Source organism: Labrus mixtus, chromosome 16 (assembly GCF_963584025.1).
Source record: "Labrus mixtus chromosome 16, fLabMix1.1, whole genome shotgun sequence".
NCBI classification, from domain to species: Eukaryota; Metazoa; Chordata; class Actinopteri; order Labriformes; family Labridae; genus Labrus; species Labrus mixtus.
In genome coordinates, this window is record NC_083627.1 from 24,945,336 (window position 1) to 24,966,224 (window position 20,889).

The 20,889-nt window shown below is 40.6% G+C and overlaps 1 protein-coding gene across 8 annotated transcripts in view; it reads left to right on the plus strand.

Annotated features, from left to right (window-relative positions):
• Positions 1–20,889, plus strand: part of LOC132991272 (potassium voltage-gated channel subfamily KQT member 4) — a 41,513-nt gene that overhangs the window by 18,624 nt on the left and 2,000 nt on the right. Inside the window, exons 2-15 of one of the 8 annotated variants that reach the window (XM_061059961.1) lie at positions 5,161–5,251; positions 6,699–6,825; positions 7,002–7,177; positions 8,006–8,131; positions 8,832–8,942; positions 9,045–9,140; positions 9,238–9,326; positions 9,910–10,035; positions 10,452–10,472; positions 11,024–11,080; positions 12,879–13,108; positions 13,192–13,291; positions 19,548–19,679; positions 19,979–20,117. In XM_061059961.1, the coding sequence (XP_060915944.1) occupies positions 5,161–5,251; positions 6,699–6,825; positions 7,002–7,177; positions 8,006–8,131; positions 8,832–8,942; positions 9,045–9,140; positions 9,238–9,326; positions 9,910–10,035; positions 10,452–10,472; positions 11,024–11,080; positions 12,879–13,108; positions 13,192–13,291; positions 19,548–19,679; positions 19,979–20,117 (1,621 nt within the window). The remainder of the gene's footprint in view (positions 1–5,160; positions 5,252–6,698; positions 6,826–7,001; positions 7,178–8,005; positions 8,132–8,831; positions 8,943–9,044; positions 9,141–9,237; positions 9,327–9,909; positions 10,036–10,451; positions 10,473–11,023; positions 11,081–12,878; positions 13,109–13,191; positions 13,292–19,547; positions 19,680–19,978; positions 20,118–20,889) is intronic. The other 7 variants (XM_061059963.1, XM_061059962.1, XM_061059967.1 and 4 more) reach the window with 7 other exon arrangements.

A 20,889-nucleotide genomic window follows, 5' to 3' on the forward strand; every position in this document is an offset into this window, starting at 1 on the left:
CTGAAAGCTATCGTCAGCCGCATTGATCACTTCTGGCTCCATACACACACCTGCACTTACATGCACATTATTCCCGAGTACAGGTATAGGTATAGGTATGGTCACATGACCCCTGGATCCATTCACTTTCTCTCTTCTCCTCACTCGTTTATCTTTTACATCAACACACATCATTCCTCACAATGTTCTACATCAGTTTCCTCTTATTTTTTTGATACTGCATCCTCCCTCTTCGTCTTCTTCATCGCCCTCTCTTCTCCCTCCACTTGCACTGTTGTGTGTAACTGATAGCTGCTTTATCACATAGCAGTTATTCAATCAAAAGTGCACTTCAGGTCCGCTTCTCTCTGACAGGCATGCTGACTGGGACGGAGCAGAGAGCGCTAACCACATAAACACTTCCAGAAAAACACACAGTATAACACAGCATTACTATATCTCTTATTTGTTTATTAGCACTGGTAATACCTATTTATCTTTCTAATATTTTTACAGTCCAGTCAGAGTAATGTGATATCTCCCTCTTCACTTATGTATGCTTACAGGAAAAGTGCAGTAAAAGCACCCTGCCTCCCCTCCATTAGATGCAATCTGGTTGCCCTGAAGGCTGCTGTGCATTCATTTGTTGTCTGGCCCAGCAGAAGCCTGACGGCCCTCTGGAGCTTTACCGGCTGGGAGCCAAAGTGTATGCACTCTATACACAGAAGCTTGTGCTGCGTAACAGTGATCAGTCACAGTGTACAGATACCAAACCGAGATAAATTCTATGGATAAATATGCAGAGATTTATGTGTTTAGTTTCTTAGCTGCTTTTCTTGTATTTGTGTAGTTTGTTCTTTCTTTCTGTCTTTCTTTCTTTCCTTTTTTTCTTAATTTCCCTCTCTTCTGTTCTTTCCTTGTTCCTTTTCCTTTTTATTCTCTTCTGTTTTTCTCCATATCTTTCTTCATCTCTTTATTGCTGTCTTTGTTTCTTTTTTTTCTGTTTCTTTTTGAAGTTTTGATGTTAAACTTCTTACTTAATTTGAATTTTTCTTTCTTTCTTTCTTTCTTTCTTTCATTCTTTCTTTCTTTCTTTCTCTCTTTCTTTCTCTCTTACAATGTCCCCCTGTGCTTGCAGTTTTCTTGATTCTCCACAGTGTCCATGAGACAAATTGCACTTGGTCGGCTTTTGGAGAACAGTCAGATATTGTGTGTACATTATAGCAGAGCATGCAATATTCTTTGTAAAAGTTCTGGGGCAATTACTTATGCAGACAGCCTCACAGCTCCTGTGCAGCCGACGCACATAGATTAGATGATACATTAGATCAAAAGGGCCTTTGTGATTGGCTACTTGACATGTAGTGCATCTTTACATTAGCGTCTTGATCTATGAGTATAAAGAGCCTGTACTGTCTGGAAACATGTCCAGGCTGTGACATAACCGCAAGGCCATCTGCGCACCCAGCATGGTTATTTTTTAACTCAAAAAATATGCTCTGTTATTTTTATTTTTCCTTACATATAAGAAGAAAATATTTTCTTTAATCAGTCTGGGTTGAGCCGTGTCCTTAGGAGACTAATCCTTTAGATTTGGTTAACTGAGACTGCTGTTTTGCTGTTAATTGATTCTTTCCCTGAAAGTAAAGAGAGACAGTGGATGGTGGTACTTGGGTGGATAGTGGATGGGACAGAGGGAGAGTGCTCTCAGGAATAATATGACCATGTGATCCATATCAACACCAGAGAGTATTTGGTATAGGTAGTATTAAACATTCATGTATGGCTTTGGCAGATATTGAGGCCTGCTTGTGGCTTGTGGTCTGGACGAGAGGAGGTTTTCATGGGTTTGTTACGCGACACTCAGTAAATTCTACATTTTGATTACGCAAACAGGCTGCATAGACAGATATGGTGAGTTGTTGTTGGCAGTCACTCATTGCAGTGTTTTTTGAGATACTGTATGTGAGTGATAGTATTATATTCAGATAAATGCAGAGTTGCTTTCAGAACCTTTTTATAAGGAAATGTTGTGTTTGCATTTTGTAAAAGCAAAGCTGTCGATCCAGCGATCCGTGCTGGAGCATTTTTCCTGTCATAAAGCACCAAGTCAATGAAAAGAATCCACCTGAGATGCTGCCCCAACTAATCGCCTCCTTATGGAGACGCACACAGCGCTTTGAGTTAATTGAGGGGGAAAAGACAGACAGTTTAGTCAGCACATTACTCTGGTGATGAACGATCCAAAATGCTTTGTTTGATCCATCTGGGTATTTTTTCAAACTTTGCTGTGGCTGAAACACAAACTCTCCTGCGTGCATGCATCAGTGGGCTGAGATGTATACAGCAGTAATTTGGGGGTGTCTGTTTATTCACGCTTGATCCACCTTGTATTTAAATTTGCTGCGTCTCTCCTTCTGGAAACCCACGACTGGGCAGACAGACGAAACAAAAACAGTCAGGGAGGATGCTCATTTTCTGACTCCACTCACTCAAGGTGACAAAAGAGTGACCTGTATGAGCGTGATAAGGAGGAAAGACCTCTACAAAAAGATGTTTGCCCAATCTTGTTGCCAACCTTTGATTTATTATTCCTAGCCCTCTGGGTTTTCTCTACTTTCAACATCTTAATTGCAACCAACTTTCAATTTCTTTATGCTTTCATTTAGTTTTTCATCCATTCATTCTCACATTATTTTGAACTTTCCTTTTCCTTGCTAACTAATTTTCCTAACTATGTGATTCATTTGTTTTAGTAACATGATTCTTCAAGATATTACACGGGAGTGAAGGTTGCTGAGAGGTGTGTTCAGTAAAGTCAGTCTAATTTAGTAGGTAGCCTGCTGCTGACTTTTAAGGGGAGATTATACAAATCAGCAATCATTTGGATGGTTATTCCCCTCTTACATACAAACATTTGGATTTTTTAAAAAGTTAAACTTTTGAATTTATTGGTACTATCAGGAAAATCAGTCAACTGGTAGGTTGCAGGACATAATCGCGAATCATTTCCACCATCATTTTCGCAGCATTTCTTCTTCTACACAAAAATTTGTCTGTTTATTATGAGATGCGAGAAGATTATCATCATTGGTCCCCCATTGGGCGAGATCGTCCTCAACAATGTAGGTGACAGTGGGTGATGGAATCCACAGTGGGGAGGCTACTGAAAAGATATTTTACACCTTCTCGAAAAATTGAAACTAAAACCACTAATTTCACTCCAGGTTCACAATTGAGGCATTGAATCAGTCTTGTGCTGCTTGTGTTAGATTTGTTATCAGATAAAAGGAATGTACTCTATTGCCTATAGGGGTCTAACTGAAACAGACCATTGACCACCCGCAACATTCACCACAATGTTAAATGTTAGCAGAATTCTTCTGGTTCGATTGTGAACACATTTGTATTTCACTGCATGCCACATTCCTGAACATGGAGACATGGTGTGTACATGACTGCTTCATCTCATGGTGCGCTCATGTGATCCCTGATGAACTGATGATAGCAGTTACATGCTTGGCATATTGATATGATGTTTTCAAACCCAATGAAATCATCTGTCTGACCCAGCAGTTACCATCTCCACCTGATGGTGAAATGCTAAATGCTCATTAATGCACATACATAAGCAGTTTTCACAAATTCATACTAACATTCATGCTAACATTCATCAACATCCAACACGTGAGGTTGGTGCCTTGCTCAAGGGAACCTAGGCAGTGCTTAGGAAGTGAGCTGGCACCTCTCCAGTTACCAGACCAATTTCCAGACTTGGTCTGCACCAGGACTTGAACCGACAACCCTCCGGTTCCCAACCAAAGTCCCTACAGACTGAGCTACTGTTGCCCCAAATTATCACATTTTTCCAACAACTTCTGCATTAAATATTCAACTTGTTCATTATGCAGTATTACAATTTAGCTTTTTCAGCAAGCAGCATTCGTTGTTCAATTTCTTCTGAAATTGCATTCTCTAGTTTCTGATGTTATGTTGATGAAAGAGTCTAAAAACTCCTATGAACTTTCCAGAATTTGCAGCCACAGCTGTATGCCTCTGCTCCCATTTTTGTTTAGCAGCTTTTAAATTTGGACCCTTAAAGTGCATTTAATTTCACACAAATGATCCATGGTGTGAGACTTGCTTATCGCATTACTAATCAAAGAGAAGGGGCACCATTGTGTGAGACCACGAGTATTTCAACAAGTGTTGTGTAACTGTGGATTCTGATATGTAGACCAGCTGGGCCAGCAGCTGCCACCTGGATAATCCTGCCCTGCTGTTTTCTATTTTCATGGCACAGAGGGCATGTTGGTGTGTGTTCTCACTTTTGTTTCTGTCCATGCTCTTATTATTTAAGTGTGTATGTTGTCATACAATAATTATCTGGTTTCATATTTAATGGGCTTTGTTTTTTGTCACCGAGTTTCATTACATATGTCATACACAAGGGTTATTTTTATGACAATTACCTTCCAGTTAGGTTGGTCAATTTACTTTGGTAACCTCTGTCTGATCCGTTCAGCAGTTTTCATGCATATGACTCTATTATTTCTGTATTTTATTGTTGTCTATTTTTTTTTTACCATATCTTTATTCTTGACAAGAGGTTTTGGACACAATTTGAAAAACTCAAATCTTACCAACTTTTTTTTTGAGTGGATAGAGCTGTAAACAAACACATGTATATTCTTAAAGTAATTAAACAGAAAGTTAAAAATGTTACCAAGTTGAGTTTTTTCTGTGATCAAATGAAAGGAAACATATTAAATAGCTGTAGATATGCTTTTCCTAACGTGTGCGTTGTTTACAGTATGGAATTAAGTAAAATGTTTTTAACTGTTCATACTTTTGGACATGCAAGCTGAATTATCTGAACTATTATTATCTATATATAGTCTATATAATTATTTATATTATTATTTGTCTGATGTTATATGGTTTCTTGAAACCTTCTCTGTAGATGACATAAACACATCCTCCTCTTAAGATGGTGTTCTGCACATGTTATCCCATTCCTTATGTTTCTCAAGATAACTTCATAGTTGTAGAACAATCTTGTGTTGGTAGACTAAATTATTTGTTGAAGTTGTTCAAATGACTTGATGTTTTAAACACTTGGGGGATATACTGTATATCGATCATGTTTCCAATGACCTGGTTGCTCTGTATATGTTTCAGTTTCCTCCTGGTGTTCAGCTGTTTGGTGCTGTCCGTGTTCTCCACCATCCCCGACCACCAAAAGTTTGCGAACCAAGGCCTCTTCATCCTGGTATGACCCCTGCCCTCTCTGGCATGCTTAAACCCACACACACAAACACACATATAACCACTTCAGCATCCAGTTCCACTCGCTGACCTTCCGTACACAGAATCTGTGTATCCATATGTGCTTGCGTACATGTTGCTTTGTTGGCCAGTTGAAGCACAGACAGCCATGTAAGCAGGTGGAAGGATTCAGGTGTTGTTGACAGCACAGAAAATCACAGACATGATCCACTAATCCTAATAGCCATCATATAATCTCCCCTTCTTCCTCTGTGCTCCAGCTGCTTTAGTGAAAGGTAATGGACACTAGCTTTCTCCTTAGCCCCCCCCCCTTTGCTTCCCACCTTGCTCTCCCTTACGTGTTGTTTAATGGCCGCACTTTTGACTTTCACGTTCCCTCCATTCCCTCTTTGGATCAATCAGCCGCCCATTAGTGGGCAATCAGCCATTAGTGGACATTACTTACACGAACATCTGCGCTAATGACTGATTGGCTCAGTGCACCTTAAACTGTCGTGAAAGCAAGAAAGACAAGAGATAGACAGAATAAAGACAGAGTGGCCTGTTAATAGGCTGTAATTGGTGTCATATTATTTTTTATAATTTGGGACCTTTTATTTAAGGTTTTGAACATGTAATTCACATAAAACTTTCAGCCTTCTTTTCTACTAACAAAGACGTTACAAGTATGACATGGCAGATAGTAACTTATAGAGGAAGGAACATTCAAGTCATGTAAAGAATTTGACTTATGAGTGTTTTCCATAAATTGAGATAAAAGTGTGTCTGATGTTTTCATAAAGAGAAGAAAAGATTGAAAAATCAACTTCACAACTTCTATTTCCAACACACATGACAAAGTGTACACTTTCAAACCCTTTAAACTAAGGAATTCAAATGATTATCTTTATTTATTTTTAAGATGTATTTTGGGGCTTTTTGCCTTTATTGATATAGGACAGTGGATAGAGTAGGGTATCTGGAGAGAGTGGGGAATGAGATGCAGGAGAGGAGCCACAGGTCGGACTTTGTTCTAGTTTATGTCTATGTCACACACCTTGTTGTTCAGTGTATGACTTATATTGCCCGTGGCTCACATGGTCTAAAAATGTGTGTATTTAACCAGATGGATGAAAGTGAAAAATACAATTTTTCATTTTCGGGGACTGTTCTTTTCAGAAATTGATTACCTATTTAAAGTTACTAATACATACAAAACTCTATGAATAAAAAATTGAAGTTTAACATTTTAAATAAAAGAATTATCCAGATGAAGGACACTCAATAATGTTGGAAAAAATGTTCTGGGCTAAGTTGTAAACACATAAAGATATTTAATTGACAAAATACTAGATCGATAGTTAAAAGAGGAATAAAAAGGTAAAAAAAGGTTCTTACTTATCTGGTGCATGACACTGTGTGTGCTTGTGTGTGTGTGTTTTGATTTGTAGGAGTTTGTGATGATCGTGGTGTTTGGGTTGGAGTACTTCATCAGGATCTGGGCGGCTGGCTGTTGTTGCAGATATCGGGGATGGCAGGGGCGGCTGAGATTTGCCAGGAAGCCCTTCTGTGTCATAGGTTAGTGTTGGTTTGTGTGTGTGTGTGTGTGTGTGTGTGTGTGTGTGTGTGTGTGTGTGTGTGTGTGTTTGTGTACACAGCACGCAAACCCGTGTCAAAGCCCTGCATGTGTTTGAAATGGTATCACCTTGTAATGAATGTTCTTCATCTCTTCTCTTGGTGTTTTCTCTCCACAGACTTCATAGTATTTGTGGCTTCCCTGGCAGTGATAGCAGCCGGTACGCAGGGGAACATCTTTGCCACGTCAGCCCTGCGCAGCATGCGATTTCTGCAGATCTTGCGTATGGTTCGTATGGACCGACGGGGAGGCACCTGGAAACTTCTGGGCTCAGTTGTTTACGCTCACAGCAAGGTTGGGACAACTCACGGCTAAAAATAGTAACTTTTACTACAAAAACAACCTTTTTCTGGTTTACATCTCAAAAAAACTCACAGTCTGGTAACCTGTGCAGATATTATACAGAATACTGCAAAAACTCACATCATACCTCATATGTAGTCGAAAATATGTCTTACACTTAATATACTGTATCAAATGCCCCATTCACCTGACACCCAGATAAACATCGTATTTCAAGATATTACAAGCGAATAAATAAGGTCTTAACTGCTTGCAATGAGTAAAAATAGCTGCCAGAAAAAAATGCACTTGTTAAGTTTCTTGAAATGAGATCATTATCTTACTTTAAAAGATGTAACAAGTACATTTTGATATTGATCTCATTTCAAGATTTCAAGGTTTAACGGTGGGGAGAGTTATTCAAAGAATGGAAATAGTGGTTACTGATACGATAAATAACTTCATAATTCTCTGTTTTGTGGAGTATGTGGGTAGATCTATTTGATAACCAGCTGTTACTTAATAACATTTTCTGCCCTCAAACACTGAACTCATTTTTAGCTCCTACAATTAGTTTTTGTGCTGACCCAAACACCACACACCCGCTGGTCCACACCAGAACTCAGTAAGACAACATTGATGAAGATGAATTGATGTATCAGCTGTCTAAGCAGAACTGCACAGCCAAGTCAAATTTGAAGCCAAATGTGATGATGGGAAATTGAGTCAATAATGATGATAGTGATATGGTAATGACAGCAGGGACTGTGTTGTTAAAGATGCTGTTGTTACTGCTGACAGGTGTGATTGATACCTCTTCTCTGTCTCACTCTCTCACAGGAGCTGATTACAGCGTGGTACATCGGTTTCCTGGTCCTGATCTTTGCCTCCTTTCTAGTTTACCTGGCAGAGAAAGACATCAACTCAGACTTCAACACCTATGCAGACTCCCTCTGGTGGGGGACTGTGAGTACTACAGTGCATACTACACACAGCGTCTTAGTGGCTTCACAAATAATATTTGTCAAAATTGACAATTTGTTGAGATTTAAGCATTTGTGATGCCCATGCAGAGAGATTTCCTATTGGTTTTGCTTTATATGATCATAGTTGTAGAAAAACCGACTTGAATTATGAGGAGAAAGAGGAAAAGTATGATGTGCAATAAGGATCCCTAATCCAAAACACCACTGTTATGTGGCCTGCACTTTAATGATCTAACCTAATCATTGCTGACAGGGAACATCAAAGATACAACATTTAGCAGTAGGAAAGGAGCTTATTTACACAAGATCAACTTATTAACAGTAAAATGATTTTAAAAAGTAACTCTCAACACAAGAGGAAATAGTTCTGTAGAATTTTAAAGTACACAAATCTAAAGAGTTGTGCCATTATTTTGTACCCAAAGTTTATACAAGTTAAATTATTTTTGTAAACCACAAAGAGCTGTTAAATCCTCTCATCAAAGAAACTACCCTTAAAACAACATACCTGGCAGTACACGGGAGTTGCTTACATCCATTCGTTTGTTTTATTCTGAAGGTGTAGGTGTTCATTCAAAATATTTTGAAAGGTGTAGTGTGTGCTCTCTAAAATAACCCTTGTGTTTTTTTTGGCTTTTAGATAAAGAACTGCACATAATATTGTTTTTTCTCCCATCAAGATTACTCTAACCACTATCGGCTACGGTGATAAGACCCCTCGTACCTGGCAAGGACGGCTCCTAGCTGCCGGCTTTGCTCTGCTGGGAGTTTCCTTCTTTGCCCTGCCCGCTGTAAGTCTCCCACATGTTTACATCTTTATATTTACTCACAACCCTGTTTATGGCGCCGCTCAGCCCCAGTCATCTCTCTTTGATTTGCCCTCTGACCCTCAGGGAATTCTGGGATCAGGCTTTGCTTTGAAGGTTCAGGAGCAGCACCGACAGAAGCACTTTGAGAAGAGGAGGATGCCTGCTGCCAACCTGATACAGGTAACGAGTCATAGAGGCTCTTTTAATATGAAATAGGAACTTAAGTGGAAGGTCAGGTCAGGTCAGGGGTTAACTTTTACTTTGTGTCTTTCTTTAGGCTGCATGGCGTCTCTACTCCACAGATGCCAAACACTCCTATCTAACAGCTACATGGTACTTCTATGACAGCATGCTGCCTTCGTTCAGGTAGGATTTCCCATGAGTCCAGCACTCTGTGGATTCAACCTTAAGATTTCTGTGGTTGTCTTTGGTCCTTTGTTTAATGTGTTATGAATGCAGACAGAGATTCCAGAGGAGCACCATAAAATAGTGAACTGTTCCTGCTCATACATTGAATTTGTCAGAAAAAACCCCCACAAATTAAAAAAACAAATTGACCATCGAGAACCATTTACACTTTAAAATAAATAAAAGGAACAGTGTTTCCTCTCACGTTAAGACATTATTTGAAAATGCCCTTTTCAATTTATTTGCCACCACTTTTCAAATATATTTTCATTCATTTTGTTCTCACAGTGGTTTCTTATAATTTGTATTTATGTATTAATTTGACTAATTTGTATTTTGCTTGAAAGGAGGGGAACATGTGAAACACAAAAAAAGAAAAGTGTAAACTTTCACATTGCATTTTATAAATGATCACATTTTCACTCAAGTATCCCTCTTCTTTGAAGTGTTTGGACCATTATTTTGGCCTTTTTGTGAGTTTTCTCTTTTTTTTGTTCATTTGTCATGTTTTTATTTTTATTTTTGCACGTGGGGGTGTCAGAGAACTGACGCTCCTGTTCAGTCATCTCCAGCGACAACGTAACAACAAGAAGGTTCTCCACAACTCCTACCACGCGCTGCTGTCTGGGCTGCGGCCCTACAGCTCCCCCTACCTTTCGGGGGACAGGTACGCACCTCCACCTCTCTCACAGCCTCACACTACATCCAGACAGGTGGCTGAAAGTCCACCTCCCCTTACAGTCAGACACGCAAACACTATCAAAAGAGTAAACGCAGGACATAATACTTCCCTCAATCTGACAGAGCTTTCTACACGGACATGTGTGTGTGTGTGTGTGTGTGTGTGTGTGTGTGTGTGTGTGTGTGTAACAATGTGTTACTAATGCTGATCTGAGACCACTGTGTTGCAGGCCCCCCCACTGCTTCTCTGCATCTTTGTCTGCTCAGTTCATACACACGCCATCTTCACCGCCTCCCACTGTTCACTCACTGGTTGCCTCTATCTTTCTCCTTCTTTCTTTCCCTTTCTGCCCATTGTGTCTTTTCAATGCCATCCATCCTCCATCCTTCATCTGTTCTCAGGAAGGCAGAGACTCCATGCAGGTTTGTTCCTCTAGTCAAGAGCTGTGCTTGTTGATATAAAAAAGTGTAGTAGAAGTTAGAGCAGTCTTGCTGCGTTTCTTCATATGTTTCTAAGCTTGAAGCCAGGTCTACAAAGAGACTACTGGACTTTTGCATGCAGAAGATAAAAGGAGCATTGGATACGAGTTCATATGGTTGAAATGTCTTTGATTTAAGGAGCTCCTGTCACACCGTGATGTTTAATGGGCTGTTTGGATGAATATACTCAAGTTAAACCTCCACCTTTGCATGATCCTACAAACCCACCTCTTCTCACGTCACACTGTCTCCATAATCCAAATCTGCCTCTCCAAATTCAATTGACCAATTTTAGGTAAGAAAAGAAAATCAAAATGAGGGCTTTTTGGACTATTGAGATGTCACACCTCGCCCTCCCCCCCTTTTATTTTACTACGTTATTCTTACGGGCTTACCATGTACCCAGGACTTCTCATCCTCCTTCCCCTCAAACCCTTCTTCCACTTCCTCTCCTCCCCTCACCCTCTTTCCCTCTGCCTTGTGTGTCTCCTCAGTCAACTGCTTTCTAAAAAACGGGGTCTCTTCCGGATTCATGGTGGCCGCAAGCAGAGGTATCCACGGCAACGATCCTGTGCACGGGGCACGCTAAAAACATCATCAAAACAATAACAACACTCCTACTGGTCATTAAACCCAAACAACCTGCTCATCTTTCCTGAAACACTCAGAATTTGTGGACTGGTGCAACAGCTTGCTGACATCTTCTTTTACGGAGGCATTAAAAAAGAATTAACCTTTTTACAAAACAAACTTTTCTGTAGTAGCAGTTCAGCCATATTCTACATTCTCTCATAAAATCATTGAGCAAGCCGTCAACTCTTCTCCACAAATCTTTTAGTGTTTCCTTTACAGTGACATTTTCTCCACATCATTTCTAAAATGATGGAGGATCTAGTTCTGATCTTACTTTGTCTGCTTGAACGTCATGATAAACCATAATGCAGAAAACACAAAACAAGTCAATATGGTTTATTGCTATGACTAAAGTACATTTTTCTTTTAAGCCAGTCATGAATGTTTCATCAAACTTCTTTGATGAAATGATGAAATAAAATATCCACTCAACAACTTTCCCTCAATCGGAACAGAATAAAAAAAACACACACAAGTTGGTTTTATGTTTTCAATTCACTTGTTTTTCCTCATTTATAATGTCTTCTTGGAGAGGTTTAAATGATTCAGCATGCTCTCCCATGTCTTAAAAGTCATATAACCTTTTTGACAAAATCAGTGTGTTTGTGCTGTATGTTTAAAAGGTTTTTAAGTGCGAACATGTTTCAGTTGGCATGCTATATTCTTCCAATGATTTGGACGGCTTCAGTAAGATTTATGGTCCTGAGTGCATCCAAATCGTTCACAAGAGCATGCAGAAGTCTTTCACTCCACCTTCCTCACGTTCTCCAGTCTACCTGAAGCATTTCAGCTTGCTTGTTATGAAATGCTATTTTCCACCAACCTCCCTTAACTATTTAAATTTTAATTTAAATAGCCGGCTGTAACTCACGAACAAAACAAAGAGTATATCATCGTAAAGAAATATGGGGGTGAACGACTGGCCTGGAATTGATGTGTGGTGCATGATGTTTGCATTTCCTTATGGATCCGTGACAGTGTGTAACATGTCAGTGACTGCAGAGCAGGAGTGCTACCCAGAGCATGCTATAACAGAAGCGTTAAGGCGAGAATGGCCGCCAAATAGCTCTCCTCCCGCAAATAGACGACCTCACATACCAGCCTGCCTTTGGTAGTGGTGAGTGGTACGGAGCACTAAATGAGGATCCTTTTGTGCGGCTGCGCTTTGAAGCCGATATTTCGATGCTTATTTACTCTGCTGAAGGGATTAAGGAAGCGTGTCTTTTCATTCTGATGGCGGGTGGAACATTTTTTTTTTCTGCCATCCCAGCACTGCTACAAGACTTGAATCAGGTTTCAGTCATATTTTGCTGATTCAGGTGCTACGATAGGCACATTAAATAAGCAAATCCCCAGGGCAGAATCAGTCTTTAGAAGTATATTGAGTGTTCCTTGTGGTCAAACTGCATGCATGATAAGTCAGCTAGTCTGCTTCGCTGAGCAGCAAAAACAAGAATGTTTGTGTCTCTGTTTTGTCTGTTGGCGGTTGTTGTAAAAGGCCATATTCTGTATTTTGTGTTGATTAACTAACAAACTCTTTTCTAACAAGCTCAAGCTGCCCTTTGCCACATCTCTAAACTCCCAGGATAACACAGCTTAGTTTGCCATGGAGGTCAAACGCATGGACTTTTTGATTATATAAAAAAATGTTGCCTACCATGATCCGCAAAGATGACTCTGCCTTCAGATGTTTGACTCATTTATCTCCACTGTCAGCAGTAAAATGGGATTCCGGGATCGGATCAGGATGAACAATTCCAGATCGTCCCAAACCCTTAAGAACAAGACGTCTCCACTGCCCCCGGGCTCAGGTGTCCGCCGCTCTCCCAGCCAGGAGAACGTCCAAGAGGCCACCAGCCCGGGGAAGGTCCAGAAGAGCTGGAGCTTTAACGACCGCACACGTTTCCGCACCTCGCTTCGACTCAAACCACGCCCACCTGTCGATGGTAGGAGAAACAAACGCACTCGAATACTGTCACACTCATGGATTGTCCAGCATCTTAGTTTGTCTCTCTCTGTCTGGGCCCAGTGGATGGTGTCGGTGAGGACAGTGTGGAGGACAAACCATATTGTGACGTGGCCATGGAAGACGTAATCCCTGCAGTGAAGACTCTCATACGCGCTGTCAGGTGAGTCCTGCTATTAAACAGACTACTAGATACCCTTACAGTGGACCTCTTTACTCATATGTACTAATATGTCCATCCTTCTCCAACCCTGGATTGGTTAAAACCAGGGCTGTCAGTGTTAACGAGTTAGGCGCGGTGTGATTAAGGTCTGAGATTAATGCATTCATTGAGCTCACAAATGACTAATTTCACTTAAAAAAAAAAACCTCCCTGACAGCTCAGCTGACAAAAGTGAAACGCATCTTGTGTCAAATGGAATCTAATCACCAGTAAATCAAAAAAGCATACAGTTGCAGCTAATCCGACTGATGTCAGTGGTCAACCGCATCACCAGCAGAACGGGTTCTCTCCGGGTACTCAAGCTCCTCCCACTGTCCAAAGACTTGCTCCTTACGTTTGTGTCTTTAAACTGTCCCTTGGTGTGAATGTGAACATGAATGTCAGCCCTGTGATTGACTGGTGACCTGTCCAGGGTGTATCCCACCTTTGCCAAATGACAGCTGGGGTGGGGGGGGGTGAGGGGTAGTCCAGCTCCCCTGGGATAAGCAGTATAAATAACTGATGGATAGATTCATCTTGTTTTGAGTTACAAAAAGTGATGTTGTGCTGTCTGATAAGAAATGCAACCTTTGTAAAACTACATTTGACCTTCTCACTTGTCTTTGATACTACACTGTGAACGTTGTCAGTCCTTGTCTTGTCTTACCTTATGTGCACTGAAAAGACTATAGACAGTTGCATTTAACTGAAGTCATTTCAACCTTTGCAAAAATAAAAAGAGAGTGAAGTCTTAAACTGTTAATGTGCATATATATGTGCTGGTTTTGCAAGATTATGACTACCTAATCAGTGAACGTCATTTCATTAAAGAACTCTAAAAAAGTCAAGGAAAATTATATTCACTAGAACATTTCAACAACTTCTCAATAAAATAATGGTATATTTTTGTGTTTGTGTCCAAAACGTTTTGATTTTTGAAGCAGCATTTAAATCTTTAACAATACTTTCATAATTCATCAGATTGCTGTTTTAGGCAAAACATCAGCGAATACTGCTCATAACTGTCTTCTCATGTGGGCTGCTTTACAAACAGATGAGGATAGTTGACTTTATTGTAAAGCAACGTTTCATCAATTTAAATTTCTTTGTGGTCTGTTAAAAAACTGCGCATGCATAATGAAATGTACTTCTTCAAAATTCTAGATTAGGAAACTTAAAGCAAAGTGTTATGAGCTTGGTTAGGGAAATGTTAGCTTTGTAACATTCATCATTCCAGTTATGGGCATTTCTTCTGAGTCATTAACAATAAAAACAGATTAATTTTTACTGCATTTCAAAACAAAAGCACATTTTCTTTATAAAGGCCACATGTCACGTCGAAAAGGCCTGCTTCTGAAAGCGCAGGGTCCCTTAGTGTTTTTGTGTTTTTATTTGATATTTTAATGCAATAACTCACATCTAAGATCTGAGATCATCAGCCAAACATTTTTTCTGTGCATACATGCTTACATTAGCTGGTATACTTGCAAGGCACTTACTTTACATGGCATCTCATCACTAACACTCACCAGACCTGCTGTGCTGCAGGTCACTGATTGAATAAGGTCATTTTGAGTTATGCCAGATAAACAGCTCAGGATCTTACATGGTATTTACAGCCTGCATTAGCGGGTATTTGGCTGCTCGTCCATCTATGCCGTGTGCATATTCAGCTGACAGAGCAGTAATATTCACTCAGGGGAGGAAATTGAGACCAAGTCATTTCCCGTGAGTGACCTTGTCGCTCAGCTCGTGCAGGCCAGTCATGTGAAAGGTGACTTGATAGGGTAGCCTTTTTGTACACTCAAGCACACACACTTGCACACACAAATCCTACACAGACAGACGATCACAGTACATTATGACAAATGATATGGTGCAGTTCAAACAAGGACAACTGTTATAACAGTTGATGAAAAGCACTACAGATATTGATATTGACTGCTGTCATTGTGTCCTCTCGCCTTGTAAATGTTAGACTTTGCTTTGATGTAATGTCACTGTGGTATGTCAGTGTCAGGTGTTCGAACACAACATGTGCTTAGAGACACTTGAAATGAATGGGCACTGCCTTCTTTCGCTTACAGTTCTAGAAGAAGACAAGAAACAATGCATAACCCATGAACAGTGTGTGTGAGGTAAAGCTCTGTAGGCAAATTATAACAATTAGTAATTAATCATGATGTGTAACAAACAAAACACACACATCCCTCTGTTTCACAAATGTCTAGATACCCCCAGAGAGTTTCCAACAATATGTTGAATCAGACACATAACATATGCACAACCTAGACACACACAAACAAAAGCACACTTAAGCACACACACACACACACACACACACACACACACACACACACACACACACACACACACACACACACACACACACACACACACACACACACACACACACACGAAAAAGCTACAGCTGAAATACAGTTTTTCACTGATGGTGGCAGAAAAATCTACAACTGCAAGCGAACATCTGGTGTTGGGGCCCGGCTGGTCTCCAGAGAGGTGTGATGAGAGCGGATTATAAAGGATCTCTATTTGGTCCCTGATGTCAGAGCTGCTCCTTTCACAGCATTTCTGACGTTAGCATGATGCATAATGTGTCATATGCACTCTGTAGAGCTTCTGAATGAAGTGTGTGTGCATGTGACAGGAAATACACTGCAAAAAAGTCATTCTTGGCAAGTGTACACATCAAGCAAATAAAACTTTTCACATTTATTATAAATCACATTCATCCGACAGGTCGAGATAAAGAAGATATGAAAATTGAAATAAGTACAAATATCTGCTAATGCAGCAAGCGAATACTAATTGTTAAGTATCTTGAAATGAGATGTGCTAACTCACTTAGAAAGTAGAGATTGTGAGGCATTTAGGTGGCTGACTTCTAAAATTTCACTCCATTTTGAAAGCATCATCCTGTGTTCGGTTCCATCAGCGGATCATTATCTGTAAACTGAAACCCCTTTTTTTCACTTCCCATGTTAGATGTCCGTGTCAGCACTGTTTCTTTCATATAAGTCCAGAATACCCCAAAAAGTCTTTAATTATCTTCAAATTGTTTACTTTTTACTACATTAGGATACTAAGTTAAAGTGGTCAGTAAACTCAGTGTGTCTTAGAGACATTAATTATACACTGAAAACACTTTTTTAAATATTCACAAGTGTTTTCACCTAATCCTGTATGATTCACTTAGACGTCATCACTTATTACTATTTGTTCTTTTCAATCTATCCTTATTTGTTGCATTTCGTTTTTTTTCTTCATAATCTTTACACAAATATAAAATATCATGACTAGGAGTATTGCTATTATTAAATTGATAAATACATTTTCTTATGCTGAAGGTTTTATCTGTTTTAATAAACAGCAGTTGCATATTTCCAGGTCTTTAATACAGCATCAAAAATAAAATGATGTCTGATATCATTATACTGCTGTTTAAGAGGGTATTAAATGACCCCGTCTTAGGTTGCACTCGACTCAGCAGAACTCTGACCTTAGCTGCTCTGTGCCGCTGCAGACAAGGGAAATGAGGGAGTACCTATAGAAAGCACAGGTATGCATACAGCAGGTGCTTCACCACACACACTCACACTCACGCACACACACACACACACACACACACACACACACACACACACACACACACACACACACACACACACACACACACACACACACACACACACACACACACACACACGTCCACAGTTTCACACATGCACACTCGTGCAGCATCTAGGCCAGGTTTACAACTGATGTCTGTATAGCACAGAGTATTAGTGCTGATTCTTCCCTTTGTAGAGATGCATGTGGTTTATCAGTGCCTGGCTGCATCTTTTTATGTTCAGAGGGAGAGGAAGAGACAGCGAGGGATGAAGTAGAAGAAGATGAAGAAGAAGAGCGGAGGCCTGATCATTTTCATATTAATCCAAAACTGCTCAGAAAGCTCACATTTTCTCCCTTGGACAAAAATCCTGCTTTATTAAATCACTTGTACATGCTTATTTTTATTAATAATCATTTCTTCTTAAGTCATCGTCATACTGTAGGCAAAATATTTCTCCAAAGAATGATTAAATGTTCTGTATATTGCAGCTTGTGCATTATATTTTGTTTGCTTAGCAGGTAATAGCATACTCTGGCAAAGCACCAGACTTGCCCCTGCAGTTGCCCACTCTACCTGGCCCACCTAGGATTAGTGTCAGCATAACAGTCATTTTTAAAAGGTCTCAGATAAAACCTTGCTGTCGTCGACTATTAGGTTTCCACCTTTGCTGAATTGCAATAAAATATTTGGACTAGCTGTGCAAGTATTTTTGGGCCACGGATGACACTTCTCGTTCCTGCCATCATCGCTACGTTTTTTAAGCCTCCTTGTTCCCAACATAAGGATGGTAGCATACATTTCAGTGAGCAGTGCCAGCTGTCCTGTACCTCTGCCAGTGACTTTCTTTCTGGCGTGTGTGTGTGGGGTGCACTCAAATCTGACCATGTATTTTGAAAGCTGCTCCATTGACAGAGAAAAAGAGTCAGCATTTCAAGGAAATCCTTGGAGGATACAAATCAAAAGTCCACCCCCCACCCTTTATCCCGTTTCCCCAACCTTTTCTTGCACCCACACCTGAGACCCACCCTGGCGGAAAAAAAAATCTGCATCTACCTGCAAAATTAGAAAAGGACTCCTGCAAAAAAATACCCCAAACGCAGGAGTCATCAAGAAACAGAGAGTGCTGCGTGAGAAGGAAGAGTGCGCTGATGGCTGCTAGGCCACCAGCTGCAAACCTGCATCTCCTCCTCCTCCTCCTCCTCCTCCTCCTCCTGCTCTCTCTCTCCGCTGCTCCTTCAACTCACACCTTCTCTTCTTCTTTGTTGCAGCAAGTTGTCTCTGCACAAAACTGTTTGTAGCTGCTGTAGTGCAAGCGCTGCAGACCTCAACAAAGGTTATTTTAGAAAATGACCCGCTGTGTCTAAGTTCAAATGTCACTTTGCTCCTGCTTGTCCCGGGTGTGTGCGTAGTTGTGTTGGTGTGCACATGCTTCTCACTATAAGAGTGTGTAGGGGAATGCTATAGTGTTAGTATAGTTTTGTTTTTTTGTGTGAATGTGTGCAACGTTTATCTCAGAACAGCTGAGTGTTTCTGATCTTTCGCTTCCCAGACCTTTGATCTTTGAGCAAAAATAGACAGGAATCATTGTGGACTCAGTGGTCTGGTTTTTTGGGATAGGACTTACTTAAAAAAAATGTAGGACAATAAACTTCTCCATTGTCCTCACACTCTCTCTCTCTCTCTATCCACTGTCTCCATCATCCTGATTTGTTGAGAAATCCATCAACAATTGAGATGACAGCTTGACTCTCTGTATTTTGTCTGGCTTACATGTGATGTTTCTGTATGTTCTGCAGAGTCGGCATCTCTGAGCTTCTAAACGCATAAGTGATAAGAGGGGGAATTGAATGACCCGCCAAGAACAGACACACACGCACACACACACACACGCACACGCACACGCACGCACACGCACACGCGCACACACACACACACACACACACACACACACACACACACACACACACACACACACACACACACACACAAACTTTCTTCTTTGTCCTTTCCATTATCTCCTGCACATCCTGCTCCCCCACCAGCCAAACGTCCAAACAGGACACAGGGTGTTGTCAGTGATGTGTTCAGCAGCGCTGGGTCGACATTCCTCCTTGTGATTCCTCCACACATTTGGATGTGGGTGTGGATGAGTGAGAGCGGCTGTGGAGCAAAGGTAGCACCAACACGGCTGCTGTACTGACAAAGTAGCAAAAAAGCAGGGAAACCTCTACAGATTTCTGTGTGTTTGTGTGTGTGTGTTGCCTTTTACTATCTGTGGGTTTGTGCTAATTGCTGATACAGCAGCATGTAAATGTCTCCTGGAGATGTTGTCATCACCACAATATATCCACATGGTTTAGTACAAGCGTCTCTTCTCTCTTTATGGGGCTGTTTGTGAACGATAAGGTCACTCTGGCTGCAATTAATCTTCTTATTCTCAGGGTGTCCCCGGATTGTTCGATAGCTGTCCTGCCCCTGCTTTTTTCTAAAGGTTTACAGTACGCCCATGTGTGCGTGTGGTGTGTGAGGCTCATTGTGGGGATTAACAGCGAGTCTGGTTTGTGTGTGTGTGTGTTTGTGTAGGATCCTGAAGTTCCTTGTGGCCAAGAGGAAGTTTAAGGAGACGCTGCGCCCGTATGATGTGAAGGACGTCATAGAGCAGTACTCTGCAGGACACCTGGACATGCTGGGACGTATTAAAAGCCTGCAGATGAGGTGTGTGCTGCTCTGTTGATGAAAACTGCCTCTTTGTGGAGAAAAAAGTCTGAGTTAGAATAATGGTTTTATGTGTTTAGGCAAGAACTGAAGGGTCCCTTGCTGGATCTTTCCATGAGTAATTGTTGTTTTTATTCTCATTATAATATTGGTTTACTTCACTTTCTTGTTGGCCTTCAGAGCTACCTGTGCCTTCCAGTAAAATGTTTGACATTTTGGAAAATACACAGAATTCTTTATCTGTTTTTTTTAGGCTTGTTCATATTCATTGTAATGTGTTGTTTTTGTAAAAAAAAAAGGGTCGACCAGATAATTGGGCGAGGAGCCGTCCAGCCTGATAAGAAGGCTCGTCCTGAAAAGGGAGAGAAGACACCGCCAGAACTGGACCCACTGGATGAGCTGAGCATGATGGGCCGTGTAGTCAAGGTGGAGAAACAGGTAACAGAGTCTGATCTGAGAGGTGTTCTCTAAATGGATTGCATTCGTTTACCGGTAATCTAGTAGATCAGGCAAAAAGCGGCTCGAAAGAACAATGGAAGCGCAAATGTCACGGGTGTGGGAAAACAAGGAGGTGGACCCAAGTGCAGAATAAACTCATAAAACTATTTATTTAAACAAAAAGACAAAAACTTCCTATCAAAATGTCCAAACTGATAAAATCCAAAAACTGATAAGCACTTAAAAACACTAGGAAACATTGACACTCCAACATACGACAAACAACACTGGCAACTTACAACAATGATCTGACAACACGAGGGAAGGAACACAGAGTGAGACTAATAACACAGGTGAAGACAATGAGGGTAATCAACACGGAGGAAAACACACAGAGGCAGGAATACAATACAAGAAACACTGAGGACAACTACAAACTAAATCATGAAACACTAAAGACACACATAACTCAAGAATGTAACATTACCACTAAGAAACACAAGGATAAGAAACTACAAAAGGAAACAGGAAACACTAAAGACTAAACTATGAAACATAAGACAAAAACACACAAGGGAAACAAGCCACACTTGGATGGACAGGAGAAATTAAAACATGGAAACCTAAACGCTGAAATACAAAATGAAATGAGACCAAATCATGACAGCAAAAAGCAGCAGGACAGAATGCCATTAAGTGTTTGGAAGAGAAAGTTGCTGTACAACTTTTCTTTTTGTAAAACTTCCAAGAGGGTTTGATTAACAAAGTCACA